The sequence below is a fragment of the Nymphalis io genome, chromosome 23 (assembly GCF_905147045.1).
Source record: "Nymphalis io chromosome 23, ilAglIoxx1.1, whole genome shotgun sequence".
Classification (NCBI taxonomy): domain Eukaryota; kingdom Metazoa; phylum Arthropoda; class Insecta; order Lepidoptera; family Nymphalidae; genus Nymphalis; species Nymphalis io.
In genome coordinates this window covers 4,452,543-4,469,454 of record NC_065910.1, presented here as the reverse complement: position 1 = coordinate 4,469,454, position 16,912 = coordinate 4,452,543, and the positions used below count along the sequence as shown (strand labels likewise).

Sequence of the window (16,912 nt, the reverse complement as noted above, 5' to 3'; positions counted from 1 at the left end):
TCCAAACCTTCTCCTCAAACAGCGGAGGCTAAGCTCAGCAATGGAACACTTACAGGCACACATAAAAATATTAATTTTCAGTTAGACGTTCAATGCAAAATATTAAATATAATTTTAAATCCTTATACATTCCCAATTTAGTACTCGAATTTTTATCACATATAAACGGATAAGCCTGGTATTAGAGATGCTTACTCTATCAACCGCGTTGAAACCATCTGCCTATTTCCCGAAATTTCTACCCTTGCCGAGGAATCCTTTATTAGGATTGCTGAAATATTGCATATTCACAACGCAGCTGGCATTTTGTCGAGGCGTTCGGCAAAAACAAACGGGCCAGTTCGATTTCAATCTCCGAACATGAGGTTTTTGTTTTTAGGTTTTTTGTTCTAATTTTAAAATTCGTGCGCTTTTCATAAAACCTTTTAATAGTCTAAGATCCGGCAGCTGATTTCTGTAATAACATGTTTTTTGATGAAACTGAGTTCAAATTACTCTTACAAATTACTCATAACCTATGTTAATAATGTTACCAAAATTGGATTAACCGGTCATCCTATCTTGTACGCCGATGATAGATGTCTCTTTGGTAGAAATATAAATTAATTTATAGACCAAGCAAACACTGATCTTATCAAATATAATAACTGGTGTCAATGTAATCTTCTTACAATTAATGCTCAAAAAACGTCGTATATAATATTTAGCGCAAAAAACAAAGATTTTATTTTAGATTATCCACCCTTAATAATAAACAATAACGTACTGAAAAATGATGAGACACTTAGTTGGGAACCTCATATAGAGAATAATAAAAATAAATTAATTTCATAGGCTGGTGTATTACGTAGAATGGCTCATTGTGTCCCACATAAGATACGATTAATTATATTTAACGCATTAGTGAAATGTAAGCTAGATTACTTAATTGAAATTTGGGGCTGGGCCCTGAAAACTAACCTTAAAGTTTTACAGATCGCCCAAAACAAGTTAATTAAAGTATTATTCAACTACGACAAACTGACACACAATCCCGTATTATACCAAAAAACTGAAATTTTTAACCTGAAACAAACATACACACATAACATATGCGTCTTAATTAAAAGAAAATTATCCGGGGATATTCATACCGAAATACCGTTTACATAAAGAATGTACACGCACAGATTAAGGAACACAAACAGAATCAGACAGCCTAGACCCCGCACAAAATTTGGCAAAAGAAACATTCTTTTCGACGGAGGAACTTTATTCAATAATTTGCCTGCTGATATAAAAATTGTTCGAGCACGCCTGCCTTTAAATCAAAGTTAAAAAGTTTTATTTCTAAAAATATTTACGATTGTAACTCACATTACAAAAAACATACACATTACACACACACACACACACACATGTGCACGCGCACACACACACACACGAATCTACACGAATAAATCTACACGTACATACATAAAACACTCACAAACACACATACAACACCAAATACATTATAAAAGAATAAAAATCTATTTTTTTATTCTATAATTTTTCTTCTTTTTATTGTTAATTTCTAGAATCTCCATTTCTTTTTCTGGTCATTGATTTGTACCGTATTTTTTATAACATTACATTTTCTGACAATTTTTTTATTAAAGATTGTCTACCCTTTTTACTGTGTGAAATTTCTTAAGTTGCTCTTTACGTGAACTGTATGTTCTTTGAGTAATAATAAAGATCTTTAAACTGAAATTAAAATGTAAGCCATTGCTACCGGGTATACTTATATGGTGTTGGGGCTTTGTGAAAGTAATACTTAAAATTCTTGTTTTCCAATTTGAAGTGAGTGAGTCAATATTACTACAGGCGCAAGGGACATATTTATCAATTTAGTTCCTAAAGATGATGTAAGAAATATTGATGGACGGTTACCATCAGGAGGTAACCCGTCCACCTACCTATTTTATATCAATGATTACTTTTAAGTGAGTGTAAGTAGTGCAAACTCTGTAAAGAGATGTTTTAAGATTTTTTATGCAATACTTTCTCACGTTTTTTTTTTATAATTGTAATAAAAAACAAAAATGAACTTGTTCAAGCCTCATGGATTATTTTCAAGTAACGAATAGTTTACGTGGATAAAAATATCGGTGGTTCAGTAACAGCCTGTCAATGTCCCACCGCTGGGCTAAGGCCTCCTCTCCCTTTTTGAGGAGAAGGTTTTGGAGCTTATTCCACCAAACAGAAATTCCACCAGCCCGCATTGAAGCGCTGCTCCAATGCGGGCTGGTGGAATACACATGTGGCAGAATTTCAGTGAAATTAGACGCATGCAGGTTTTCTCACGATGTTTTTCTACACCGACAAGCACGAGACAAATTATAATCACAAATTAAGCACATGAAATTTCAGTGGTGCTAGCCCGGGTTTGAACCCACGATCATCGGTTAAGAAGCTGAGATGGCCCCGTGGTAAGAACGCGTGAATTTGTGGTTATTAACATTTATTACAAAAATAACATTTTACATAACAATTATCTATATAAATATATTAAAATACCTTTAAAATTAACCGGTTGATTTAATCACATTGACATTAGAATTAATTTAATTAAAAAATGGATATCTGCAAGAATCAGATGCCGGATCTTGTCCTATACAGAAAGGAGGTTTCATACACGTGACTCGTGTTATTAAAAAGTTTCCGACATCACATTTCCCGCATACTTTCTGACGTATCATTACTTACTTTATACTCTTCTTCTCCGTGAAAGCCATTAAACTTTTACATAGCGCATTGTGACGAACAGCTTAGTTTCAAAAAAAAATTTTTACTTTTTATTCGAAAAAAATAAATTGATGTGCATTTTTTAATTGTTATAAAAACCAGCCATATTTATATTAGGCTGACTTAAAGTATCACACAGCATACATTCTTAGGTAAATTTCATTTGTACATTTACAAATTGGAAAAGGGCAAAGTTCATTCGCCTTTCATTGACGCTAGGTAGAATTTTACCGTGAAATAAAGACAAAATAAAGGCTAGGGTTATTCACCCAAAGAAACAACTAGGTTTGAAAATTCGCTTCGCTTCATGATCTCTATTGTTTTGTAGAAATTGTTTTGTTTTGTAATTATAAATTTAAAACAGCCAAGCCAAGCCAAGGAGTCATTACAACTTCGTTGTCTGGAAATAAAAACCTGAATATAACATAAACAGCCAAACTAAACAATAAAAAGGTACATAAAATATATTAACTGTTATAATCTGTTTATTTAAGAAAAAAACCTTAAGAATCTTAATATAAAACAAAATTAATGCTTAAAATGTTATAAATATCATGGATTATTATAATAAATATAATTAAAGATGTGTAAACGTTTATGAAAAAATATAAATTATATACCTAACCTACCAACTTAAGATATGAATCAGATCACTGCAATAAAATAAAATTTCTTATTCAAAAATGTTCCCAGTCCATAATATATTTGAAAAAAAAATGTACACAGCAAAACAAGCTCTTATAAATAAATCATTCGAAAGTTAACATTGAAACAGATTTCATGATTAACATGCTATATGAACAATTTTGACACGAACGATAATGAGCTTAAAAATGGTTGTCATTGTATAAGCACTATTTAAAAACATCACATAATTTTCAGTATTTCATTAACAACATTGAATAAATTACAGAAATTGTGGTTGTTTATATTTGTTGATTTTGAAAATATCAAATACATTATAAAATTATATGATAAAATATAAAACAAAAAAATATATATAAAATTATTCATATTATAAAATTGTAATCCTTTGTGGCTACTTTAGTAATAAATAACTTACTGTACAACCACTTCTGTAGCGCTGTTTATTACAAGTAAAAATAAATATTATAAAACAAACATTTTAAGTATAGTAATTTTGTTTATTATATCTTTATATGCTGAGCCGAGTCTTGTGGCTATAGCAAGTTAATCTTAACCGAAAATAATGGTTTCAAGTCCAGGAAAGCGCCACTAAAGTTTCATGTCCTTATTTTATGTTTAAATTTCATCTCTTGCTTGGCGGTGAAGGAAAACATGGCATGATTTAGATGAAATTCTGCAACATGTGTATTTACCATCTTGCATTCGAAGTGCGTGGTGGAATAACCTTTATCCTCAAGAGGAGAGTTGGCCTTCTTTTACCCAGTAGATGGATATTTACAGACTATTAGTACGTCTTATTGTTCATTCTTTATGGCAGCATTTCGAGCAAGCCTGTCTGAGTAGATACAACTTTACATATTCTACCGTAAAACAGCAATACTTATTATTGTTGTGTTAGGATGAATGTGCCTTGACGTATTGTGATTTTAGTTATATTAACTAACTAAAAGACCTCTTAGTTTCCATGGTTTGTGGTGGCACTGTAAGGAATGGTTGATATTTCAAACAACTCCAATGTCTATAAGCGGTTATGAATACTTACCACCAGGTGGTCTATTTACCACTACACTTTTTTCATCACCTTCCAATTTTTCAGGAAAAAATTATTAATAATTGTATTTTTATATCGGTCTGACTGATTTCAGCCACTGAAGCCATTCTCAAGAGAGACTAAGCACGGATCCACTTCCCCTTATCCTATCATCAAACGGAAACAGTTCAGCCACCAGACGAATGACTTTACGTCCTTTTCAAGGCACTGGAGTGTAAATACTTCAAAATCAAATATGGAATATATAAATATGGAATTTTTAAAATAAATTTCTACATATAATAAATAAGTGGAAAACGTGTGTTCGTGTGTTCATTGAATAAATTTATCAAAAAACGAGTATGGGGTGAAAAAAGAGAAAAAGGGCACGAAAATGCATTTTTTTATCAATTTGTCTGTCTGTCTATATTTAGTACACTAAACTTCGAAACTACTGAATAGATTTTCTTGCGGGTTTAACAGGTAGATTAAGTTAACTGAGCTTAATTTACCTTTATAAAACCGCAGCAACCTGGAGTAACATTTAGGCTTTGTCCCTTTGAAATCGGATCGTTTTTTAACGATGATATCATGTTCGTCTTCTATACACATAATACAGCAGTAGAAACTATATAATACAGTGTTGAAAACAGGGTAACAGAAAAAACTAACGCATATTTTTTATGTCGTAATAAAACCTTTCACGCTGATGAAGTCGCGAGCATCATCTAATATTATAATAAAACGTACACTCGTCATTCGTTGTATATTAAAATTATTATCAAGCATTGCGAAGACTAATCATCACGAACCTCCCTGATTGATCGCATATCATAAAAATATTCTTTGTTATTTATTTCTGAGGATAATTTGAAAATCTACAAATGTTACAAACAGAGATTTTGAATAGGTGTAGCAAACTTTAGTTTGCGCAATAATAATAATAATAATAACTTTATTATTCAGGCATCGAGGCCCATAACTGTCTACAGATTACATATTTATAATTACAGAACATTCATTAATAATTAAAATTAAAATTAGAATCATAAAAATTACAATTAAAAATTACAATTAAAATTACAATTAAAATTAAATGTTGGTTAGAGCGTCTTCCAAGCAATACTTGGAAGACGCTCTAACCAACAATTTTATGACAACGTTAAAAATATTTACTACATATAGCCTTTGTCCGAACTTTAACTCTTCATGAAACTTCGACGTCAATCGGACTAGTAGTTTTTGCGTGAAACAGACAAAAACAAACATACCTTAACTCTTTATTATAAGTATATATTATGTATTTTTTTCCTTTTAAGACTACACGTAAGACACACCATCTAAGAGAAGAAAAGTTTTATTTCTATTTTTTTCACGAATAATCATCACAAGCGTACATTTTTTGGAATTACTAACATACCCATTTACCCCTCCAATTAATCCTAAAGTTTGTGTTAGGAAATGGATGACTATAGCTCAAGGGATTAAGGTCCTTACCTGGGATTATATCTTCTTTAATTTCTTCTTCAAAACAATTTAATACTATTTTTAATATAATAGTGAATGAATAAACATTAGCCTAGTTATTTGAAATGATATTGCATATTAATTGTTGTATATTTTCACAGAACCACCCTTGCTGAGTCCAAATGTTACATCAGATAGGATGACGTACATAGGTGGTGATCATATTAGGGCGAATTGCACATCACCACCTTCATTACCAGCTGCCAATATCACGTGGTACGTCAATGAACAAAAGGTAAGTTACGCTTTTTTATTTTAGTTTAGTAACCGTTATTTATAGTAAAAATTATACGATTACATTTAAATATATTACTATATAAAAAAAAAACAAATATAAATAATGTAATTTAAAAAAAATCTGTTTATAATTATAATTGGCTGCATAATGTTTTTTTAAGCGAGCTTCGAAAAATATTCGATATTTGAATAGCGGATTTACACGGTTCGATTTAATTTGATCAACATTTGCTGCCCAACAAAAAATTAAAACTAAATTTGGAATTAAATCAACGAAAATGTATAGGCTTTTATAAAATCTATTTTATTGCTATAATTAGTTCGGGTAGTTCACGACGTTTTCGTTGCATCTGATTAACTAGAATCGACTGTCAAATCCATTATTAACAATATCTATATATTTTACTGTAATATTTTACTGGTGGTAGGGCTTTGTGCAAGCTCGTCTGGGTAGGTACCACCCACTCATCAGATATTCTACCGAAAAACAGTAATACTTGATATTGTTGTGTTCCGGTTTGAAGGGTGAGTGAGCCAGTGTAATTACAGGCACAAGGGACATAAAATCTTAGTTCCCAAGGTTGGTGGCGCATTGGCTATAAGCGATGGTTGACATTTCTTACAATGCCAATGTCTAAGGGCGTTTGGTGACCACTTACCATCATCCACCTGCCTGCACCATGCTCGTCCACCTTCCTATTCTATAAAAAAAAATCTAAATATTATTACAAATCGCCAAGGAATAAAATAAAATAGCAGAAAATTATTAAAGTCGCTTGTCGAACTTACCATTTGTATAGCAATAACAATGTCAAACAGCTTGATCGTTTAAAAATAAAAAAAAATATACGTCACTTTTCAATTCGTTACTCGTCGGTCATGACATTTTGAATATCTATATTTTATTCATATAAAATGTTGTCATCTCTATAAACAAGTTTATCAACTCGTGTAACTGAAGATGTTTTTATACATTTGAAATTTAATGTTTCATAAACGCTTACATATCAATCGGACGAAATCGTAGCTAGAAGTAATAAAAATATATAAATGATAAATTGTGGCGATCTAGAACTGTCACATCGAATCTGGCCAATGTAACCCATAATTCTGGTTCGTAGCAACGGTCAATTTGATCAACGGATCCCATTAAACCGATCCGCGGTTAAAAGCAATTTGTCAAATTCTGAAATGTACTCGTGGGTGGAAAGATGAACTACAATGAACTTGTTTTTGCGTTCATCTTAACGTAGTATGAAAATCTATTCTATATCATAATATAATTATCTAATCTTATATTTTAGTTCCTTTTAAGAATAGCAACATATATCTTATTAGTATTGTCTTGAATACAACGAAGAAAAGATCTGCTAAGATATTCCATATTAAGATTTTTAATGGGTGAAGGCCAAACTTCCTGGCCGGGCCAGGTGACATTGGAGGCGGTATGTCCCCACTTTAGTCACTGAGTCAAAATAAAACGAGGCACGCTCTCGTTCAGGTTGACGCAGGTTCTTACCGGACACGGCTGGTTCGATAAGTACCTGCACAAGGTAACGCGGCGGGAAGTGTCACCTTCCTACCACGAGTGTTGTGCGCCAATTGTCACGACGCAACATATCCTGCCCCATAGGCATTCCCTGGCGGCAGTTGTCGGCGGAGAACCCTTAGCATCCGAGCATCAACAACGTGATGCTCGGAAGCGAGGTGTGCTGATCGGAAATGGTCTCCTTCTGTGTAAGTATGATGTCACAAAACGAGGCCGCGGAGCGAGAGCGGGAAGAGGACGCCGCTGCAGACCTGCTCTGCCGAAGAAGACCGGGGAGAAGAAAGAGACACTATGCGCACCTTCTCCCTCCGCCGCAATAGGCTTCGCTGAGACTCGGGGTTTCTAATTACCCTGGTAATCCTCCTAGAGAATGGAGGCCTGCACAGGCAGGCCGTCTGTCAGAGTGTCACGGTAGCATGCGCAAGCGATCCCGTGGCCCTCCTCGTTAAGACGGAAAGGGTACCGCTGGTTTTTTAGTGGGTATTCCGATGTTCGGGGCGCACTCGGCACCTCGGACAACGGCAAGCCTCACATTTTTTTTTTTAAATACTACCACTGTTGCGTGGGGGAAACGCGTTATGAGTTTTTACAGTATTTCAAAAAAAAAAAACTAATTGTAATTAATTAATTGTAGATTATTCTAAATCATATTTAGTATATTCAATAATTCGCAGATAAATACCTATTAAAAATACTATACGGAAATATAAAGGTAATAATATCCTGGGACATTTTTCACACACGGCCATCTGATCCCAAATTAAGCTTATACAAAGCTTGTGCTATGGAAACCAGACAACTGATATACTACATATACTACTTTTCTTTTGTAAATACAAACTCATATAGATAATTACACCCAGACTCAGGACAAACAGACATGTTCATGCACACAAATGTCTGTCTTGGGTGGGAATCGAACCCACAACCTTCGGCGTAAAAGGCAAGTATCTACCAACTACGCCAACCAGCTCGTCAAAGGTAAAAGATTCAACCTTAAAATTCCGTGTTATATAATAATTTAATAAATTATATAATAATTTAATGTTATAAAATAATTTTGTAAACAAAATCGAAGTAACTTTAGTTCTAAGACGCTTCTGGAAATTAAATTTTATTTAGAGTATTCAATATCTTATAAAAAACATCTCGGTATGGAATGAATTTATTAAAAATATTGTACGAGAAAATTTTAAGATACTGAATCAAATTATTTCACCAGCTTACCCTCACTAGTCAAACAAACTTGGCTATTTTTGGTGAACTTTTATAATACAAAGCAATAACTTTGTTCAAACTTACCAAACTTCGTTTAAGATTAAATATGATTTTTCTTGTTAAAGGTATAAAATTTTTAGATTTAAGAATGAATTTCATTACAGTTGTTTCTTTTCAAGGATAATTTTAAATGCAGTTTTGGAGTAATTATTGGTTTTATTTTATGCTAAAAAAGATAAAAACCTTATAATACCTACGGAAAAAATACACAATAACATAACTAAAATCAACATTCACTAAGGAGGTGATATAGTTATAAACAATGTCTAACAGACAACCGCTTGTAAAAGTGTTCAAGCTCAAAACACTTGAGAATGGCAAATAACAGTACATACGACTAGATACACTTTAGGAGTACGTCCAAAAATATAAATGATAATTAATTTTCATGTAATTACTCACTTAAAAATGTATTTAAAACGTCAGTGATTAAAACCTCAGTAGTTGCAACAATTTTACAGATTTTAAAGATAAATTTAAAAATAGAAAACCAATAATTACTTGGCATTACTGAACCGGTTTGTAAGCCGTGTATACAGTTCTTTAACAATAGTTTCCATTGTTACAGGTTCCTAGCTTTACAGCGAATCACGTATTGAACTTCAGCAATGGCTATGCCTCGAGCTTGTCCACTTTAGAATTAGAAGCAGCAGTCTTATCTCCAGTACCAACGCTTATGATACGGTATAAAATTTCTTCTTAATTGTGTCTTATTTTCCTAGATAAAATGTGTCTTATTTTAAATTGTTTGTGATTATTATGTCTAACGATAAGTAAATATTCAACTGGCTTGAAAAAATTTTTTGTAGTTTTTCATTTGAACCCGTATAATATTATTTACAATGCAAGAATATCAACTTATCTTTCTGTATGTCAATAATAATAATTATTATCCCTAATAGTTAACAAACGGAGATCATTGATCTGTATGCTAATGATTTTTTGTACTTTATTTATTAATGAAGTTGCTAATTAAATATTGCAGATTTCATTGATAACGAATCTTGCTTCCATATCGTATATATAATCTGGAACGTGGTGTTATTAGCATCTAATTGTAGTGATTATTATATAGTTGTAGTGATTATTTTAACAATTAAATCTATTTAAAAAAATAGTTTTCGTGATAAATAATGTGGATAAATAATAATAAAACATAATTGTAATTAGTTGTATTTTTCAATTATAAATATTCTTATTTCCTTTCAAAGTTATATATTTACTTTTCAATAGGTAACAGTGGAGTAAAACCATTAGAATATGTACAAAGGCGCTTGTAGCTCTTTACCTTGAATAAATCTTATACATAAAAGAAACTTCCAGATTTCAAATATATTATTTGAATATAGACCACATTTTGTCTATATATTATAGACTTAAGGACTTAAATACATGGTTGTGGGAAGTCGTAAATACGTATCATAGAAGGAACTGTTATAAAACATGATTCTCTATATTCGACGAAATCACTATTTTGGGTATTATCTTTAGACTATTTGATCAAATTTTTTCTTTAGCTATTTTTGTCCTAGACTTTGAAGATAATCTTATGTTTATCTTAGCTGTAAATCAACCGGCTGTATGTAAAAAAGGTTATCTAACTTTGTTTGTGTCCCAAAATTTAGTCTTATTTTATCCTGTCTATTCTCTCTCAGCACCTTTTTGGGATAACACGAACATCGTTATGTAAAAGGCACTTTATGTGAATTGTAAATAGAAAATGAGATTTGAGTCATCTGAATATCTTATATGGGAACTAAATATATGCCTATGAGGGCGCAATAAATTTTCATTTTATTTATACAGGATATGATATATTTATTTACTATTACGACTTCAAATTGAAAATATGTATGTATAATATTTATTGAAATCCAAAGAATGTGTAATTCAAATTCCAAAAATCGAAAATTAATTCGATCGAAAATCATTTAATTAATTCATAATTAAATGATTTGGCAATTCATTTTGATATCATAATATTTGATGTCCTCCTAATCAATTTCGGAGACCGCGACCGTTTGTAGCGGACTGACCAACAGCACTTAAGATTTTCTAATGCACAAGTGCAATAATTCAATGTGTGTGTGTGAAGTGTCAGGTCTTTCCGTGCTATCTAAGGCACGGGATTATAACTACTGCTAACCCTGGGATTCTACTGAGAATTACTTTACAGAAAACCCTATCACGTTTTAGTAACAACTCTTGAATTGAACCCAGAATCTAGGGATCTATCCACAGCTCTATAAGCTAGACACTAGACGAACATAGCAGTTTTCAGGATATCTTATAAAATTATTTAAAAAAAGAATAACATTTTAATAAAATTTACATCCATTCCATTGTTGCATTTTTTTTTTTATTTATTTATTTACCATTTGAAATAACAGTACAATTTTGAACATAATGATAGCATATGTGAAACCTTATAGTAGTTTTTAAAGTAATATTTGGAATTGTTGCAGATGTGAAGCGTCTATATTCGACGTTTGGAAAGCAACAAGCCACACAATAGTTCTTCGTGAACGAAATACGAATCCAGCTTCCGCTTTAGGCCGGAGTTTTACAGGTATTATTTAAACCCCGTATTGCATAGTAAGCGATTACGTAGAGTACTTTCGAATAAAAATTCATTTCGAATTTGAGTTAATATAATCTGATGTGAGCTGACAGTAATACTATTGAGTGAAGTATTAAGCCAATTTTGCTGATATTTTGTGAAACTGTAAATTGATCTTATGTTAACAGTAGATAAATTCTGTAAGAACAAACTTGAAACGATCTTGAAATGTCAGAAAGTAATATGTGACCTAGAATAAACTAATTATTAGAGCATTTAATGTAAACTTACATCAATATGCGTCGGTATTGAATATATAACAAGTAAGATACGAAATGAACCGTGGGTAATCACAACAAAATTTGCCTTTCGATTTAAACTTTATACTACCTGTACCATAATCACAGATTAAAAAAGTCTGCCAATTCAGAATCGATTGCATAGCTGGGCCTCTTTTTCTCAAAAAATAAGGTTTTTCGGGCGTAATCAGCTACCATGCTGTTGCAATATATGTGTGAATATGTGACAAAATTTCATCAGACTCATGCAGGCTAGTCACCTTCAAGCACCAAATGACTACGCAATGAGCTCGTTAAAAGTTAGTGGCGCTTCGCCAAATCTGATTATATGCTCTTGGGTTAAAATCTTGTCTTCATATATTGGCTAGTTAGTCAGAAAATTACAATATGTAATAAACGATTATTTTAACATGTTATTTTGTCTTTTCCAGGAGCTGCAACAAAAACGTGTTTGCCGACAATTCTTATTCTTTTAATATATTTCTTTGTACAATTTTTATTAGAAAATTACACTGAGACATCAATAAGATAGCTGTTTTTTTTTTAAATTAGATTAAGCTTATGAGGTATTGTATTTTAAAAGTAAATAGTAAATAAAATTGTAGTACGTCAGGGTTTTCGAATGTTGTTTTGTTAATATTAAGGACAATACGACTCTTTTCAATGTTGATTATGTAGGATATTTAATTTAATTAGTCAATAATATTTTTAGGGATTATAATTGTAAATGTACTTTAAGAAACAGGTCATTACTCACCAATAATGTACCAGATAATATAATTTCTAAACAAATTTAGTATGATTTCAATGTGAAACATTATATAGACGCGCCTTGGGGGTAAGTTCGATTGTCGATCTCGTTCGTTATTGTGAACGACATGACGCTCTCTTCTGCCGTTATACTCCCTTTCTGCCGCCGATCTCTACTCCTTTTTTTGTGCGAGGTGCGTATTCTTCATTGCTAATATAGATTATAATATGACACATATTTTAGTAACGAAACTATATGTTTTTTTTTTATTTTACTCCTTATTTATTGGTTTTCTTTAATTATTAATTATTTTTAATAATTCTTAATTCCAATGTTTCACATCAGCTGAGTGGCCCGTGATAGCAATATATTTTTTTTAAATTTGATGTTATAATTAACAAACTTTCCAATTGATTGAATTGGTAAAAGAGCTTGAATGATTTCATAATTGAATTAATTAGCAGTTGTAATTAATTAATATTAAAATAGACTGATTATATATTGTAGTATTAATTTACGTTGTATATAAAGTTGATTATCATTGTTATTCTGTAAATAATTTATGAATATACCGTATATAAGCAATGATTAACGTTAAATTCCTATTAATGTTAGTGGAAACATAATTTTAATTGTAAAATAGGTCGTATGGGTAAACTTTCAGAGAAATTTAAATGTGGATCAGGATTATAATAATTTTTTGGTTTTCTTACAATTCCGAAATACATTAAAATTAATCCCGTAGCTTAGACATAACACATTAAATTGACAGTCAATATTTTCTAGTAAAACCACTTTGGTTGCAACTTTTTTGTACCCCTTTTAATGTGAAAATATTACTTTGCTGATGAAAACTTCGCTCTTTTCAAGCAATATACGAAATTCTGTAATGTTTTATTTTAGGAAACACAACCTCCTCCGTAAACTAGTGGAGTTAAATAATTTAGACATCGAACTTTGTTAATTGCTACAGTATCGATTCTAAATTGAACTAAAATTTTACTCACAGAAGGTACTTGGATTTTTTAAATTATAATTTTAATGGATTGAAATATTTTTATGAAAATATCTATACCTGTTTCATATCATGCCATTTAATTTGTTGCTTTTTACTTTCTCAAGCGTGACGTCATCATTGAAATTTAAGCTGTTCCACGCGAAAGCCTCTGATGTCAGATGGTTTGAATTAAGAATATTAAAACGTCTTTAATACAGTAATAACAATATAGAAAACATTTTAATTAATCATAATAATCTCGCAAAGCGATCTCTCCCCTCGCATCAAGCTACCCACTCAACGGGAATACATTGTCTGGACGCCCTGTGGAATTTTTCTTAGTTCTTTTATGTAACTACTGATTAAAAGGAAATATCTTTCAACAGAAAACGCTTCAGTTTTTTTTTAAATTCAGAATACAGATTAAATAAAAACTCATCATGCTGGTAAGTGATCACTGCTGTTTGTAGGCAAAGGCAATATAAGATTGAGCCATTTCTTGTAGTTTAATCTTTTACGTTAAATCTAGACGGACTGTACATTTAGTTAAGAGTGTTCACTGAGTCGCTGAACTTTTACGTACATAAATAAAGTAAATATTGTTTTTAAAGACCCTTTTATCAGTTGTTGCAAAAAGAAAAGTTGCGTTTTAATTCTTGTAAGGATATGGCTTGGCAAGATAATGTGACTAATATGACCTATTAATACATCGACATATAATTAAAAACTAACAGATTACTACAAAATTCTGAAATTCTACCACATGCGTATTCCACCAAACTGCGTTGGAGCAGCGTGGTGGAAATAAGCTCCAAATATTCTCCTCAAAAAAGGAGAGGAGGCATTAGCCTAGTAGTGGGACATTCACAGGCTATTATTACCAAAACTCTGAATTAAATATAATCTTTAAATAGACGGAAGTAACGCGCATAAGCGCAATCTTTTATACTATGTAGCGATAAGTAGGTAATGAGGCTGTGTTTATAATTAGTACGTAAATTTGTAAAATTAAGATGAATGTAGTTTTCTTGTACAGCCAACTATGGAAATTACATAAATTTTATTTTGTTTTGAAATAAAGTTAACTGCTTAACTTGTGTTGAAATAAAATGAACTGCTAACGAAATAAAATTAACTTTCTTAATTAAGAATATGATGGTGCATTGAAATAATTAATTAATTCATTAAATTTAATATAAATTATTAATTGTATTAAGCTTGTAAATAAATGAATTTGATTGTATTTAGAAGACATGATCTTAGGAAAATATTATTTATTTTAAATTTTGTATATAAAGTGCCTCATGAAATTTTAATAAAAAAATGAGATAACTGTTTTATGGTTGGAATTATTTAGTTTTTATTTTAAGCATAATTAATTGTTATTTTCGAAAATAACAATAACAACAAAAATATTTTTTGACTGCTGCAGAACCTGTATTATGTACAAATATTGGCGTCCTTAAGGTTAGTCGCAATAATTCGTGCATGTGACAAGGGTGAAAAATTTAGTGGGATGCCAAATATTCAGCTCCCCACGACCTGTGGTCCACTGGCCACTTCCTCGGATGCGTCGCGTATGTGCTGAAGCGGACTGATCCATGATGGCCCGTCAAAAAATTCAACTCCAAAAACTTATGTAATCATAGGACGTAAAAGTCACCCTTATCACACGATATTCCGAGAAGCAGGAAATCGATTTTAATTCAAAACTGAACTGAGTCTTATATAAAAATGTATTAAAAAATAATATATTGTAATTTATGTCCTAAAACATGACTACACAGCCTACGAGTAATATTGCTTGCAAAATTTGTCAGATTAAACATAGATAACTGATTGAAATTTAAGTGAAAAATATGTTTTTATCAAAAAAATATCTGCTTACTGAAAATCTAATAAACTGTCGTCTTTTTTCATTTTACTGGAATAGTTTTTATACGTTACGGATTTTTCTAAATGTGTCTTTTTTCAAGCTAACGACGATTAGATTATAACGATTCGATTATTTTATTTGTTATTTATCTTTTTGTTCGGACATTCTTCATTCCTAGTGCAAAATTTCAACTTTGTTTTCTATAACTTATAGATAAATATATTATATATTTCATAATTCCAAAATTCCATAATATTCTTTGTTATTTGTAAAGATGTCGAAGGACACCAACACGTGTTTTTACAATTGTTTTATATATATTACCATTTATCAGACATTTAATTAGTTTTTCATTCTCTTATTATATAGTGTTTCAAAATTTTATCAAATTTTTATTCTAGGAAAAGCAAACAATTGGGCTGCTTATTAAAAGGAGAAAAATAACTTATGTTTTTGAAACCGATATTAGACAATACGTGTGGTTTTTCTGAATGTAAGTTTTTAAAATTAAATTGAATTAATTATATATAGCCAATAATATTTTTAAGTTATTGTAAAAATATGAAATTGTTTTAGAATATGGAATGTTAGTTTGTAAGTGATGTAAAATAAACGATGTAATAATAAATTGATTTGTTTCTTTTTTTAAAACCTATCAAATGCAAAGGAGTTTCACGCTAAAAAAGTTTTATTTCACTGTACTTCAGTACCTTCTTTACTTTGTCGAATTAAATGCAAAAATAGCCTTTGTATGATTTTATTAATATATATATCCGTATTGAAGCGCTTTTAATTTTAAATGGTGATATCATGTTAATTAACGCGACGCAATATAAGAGGCATCATAGCACCAACAAAAAAATAGGCAAAAATCATTAATTTTTATATTGATGATCCCTTAATATATAATAATAATAAGTATTGTGTCCAATTCTGACGTTTGCATTTTTGTAAATAAAAAAAAAATGACTCACGTCAACTCAGTCTCAACGCGACATAATCTGTGCAGGAGGTATTCATAGTGCACAAGTAATAGTGCGCATGTAATGAAAAACAGATGCCCTAATTCTCTCACTTTGCGAAGTGACAATTAATATTTATATATTATATCTATGAAAGTTAAATTCTTAAAAGAAAAAAATCAATAATATATTCGCTAGACCTGATATTGGAACTCGTAACATAAATACATCCAGGCTTAATTAAGTTACTTCACCAACGAAGTAGTTATAACGAGTAGATTTTTTTATTTTCTTATCAAAATTGTAGATTGAATGACAAGTGACATATCAAAATTAATTTCCGTTCCTAAAATAAACCTAAAAACAAAAAAGTTTTTAGTTTTCGCAGGCCAAAAAAAAATAGCATTGCCTTTTAAACGTACGTGACGT

At 30.9% G+C, this 16,912-nt stretch overlaps 2 protein-coding genes across 2 annotated transcripts in view; one reads left to right on the top strand and one right to left on the bottom strand.

The window, feature by feature from the left end:
* Positions 1-12,429, top strand: part of LOC126777687 (uncharacterized) — an 89,570-nt gene extending 77,141 nt beyond the window's left edge. The window contains exons 4-7 of the mRNA XM_050500825.1: positions 6,076-6,209; positions 9,607-9,722; positions 11,504-11,607; positions 12,329-12,429. Of these exons, the coding sequence (XP_050356782.1) occupies positions 6,076-6,209; positions 9,607-9,722; positions 11,504-11,607; positions 12,329-12,429 (455 nt within the window). The remainder of the gene's footprint in view (positions 1-6,075; positions 6,210-9,606; positions 9,723-11,503; positions 11,608-12,328) is intronic.
* The window catches only part of LOC126777663 (UBX domain-containing protein 6), a 410,195-nt gene that overhangs the window by 108,048 nt on the left and 285,235 nt on the right, over positions 1-16,912 (bottom strand). The gene's annotated exons all lie outside the window — the stretch shown is intronic.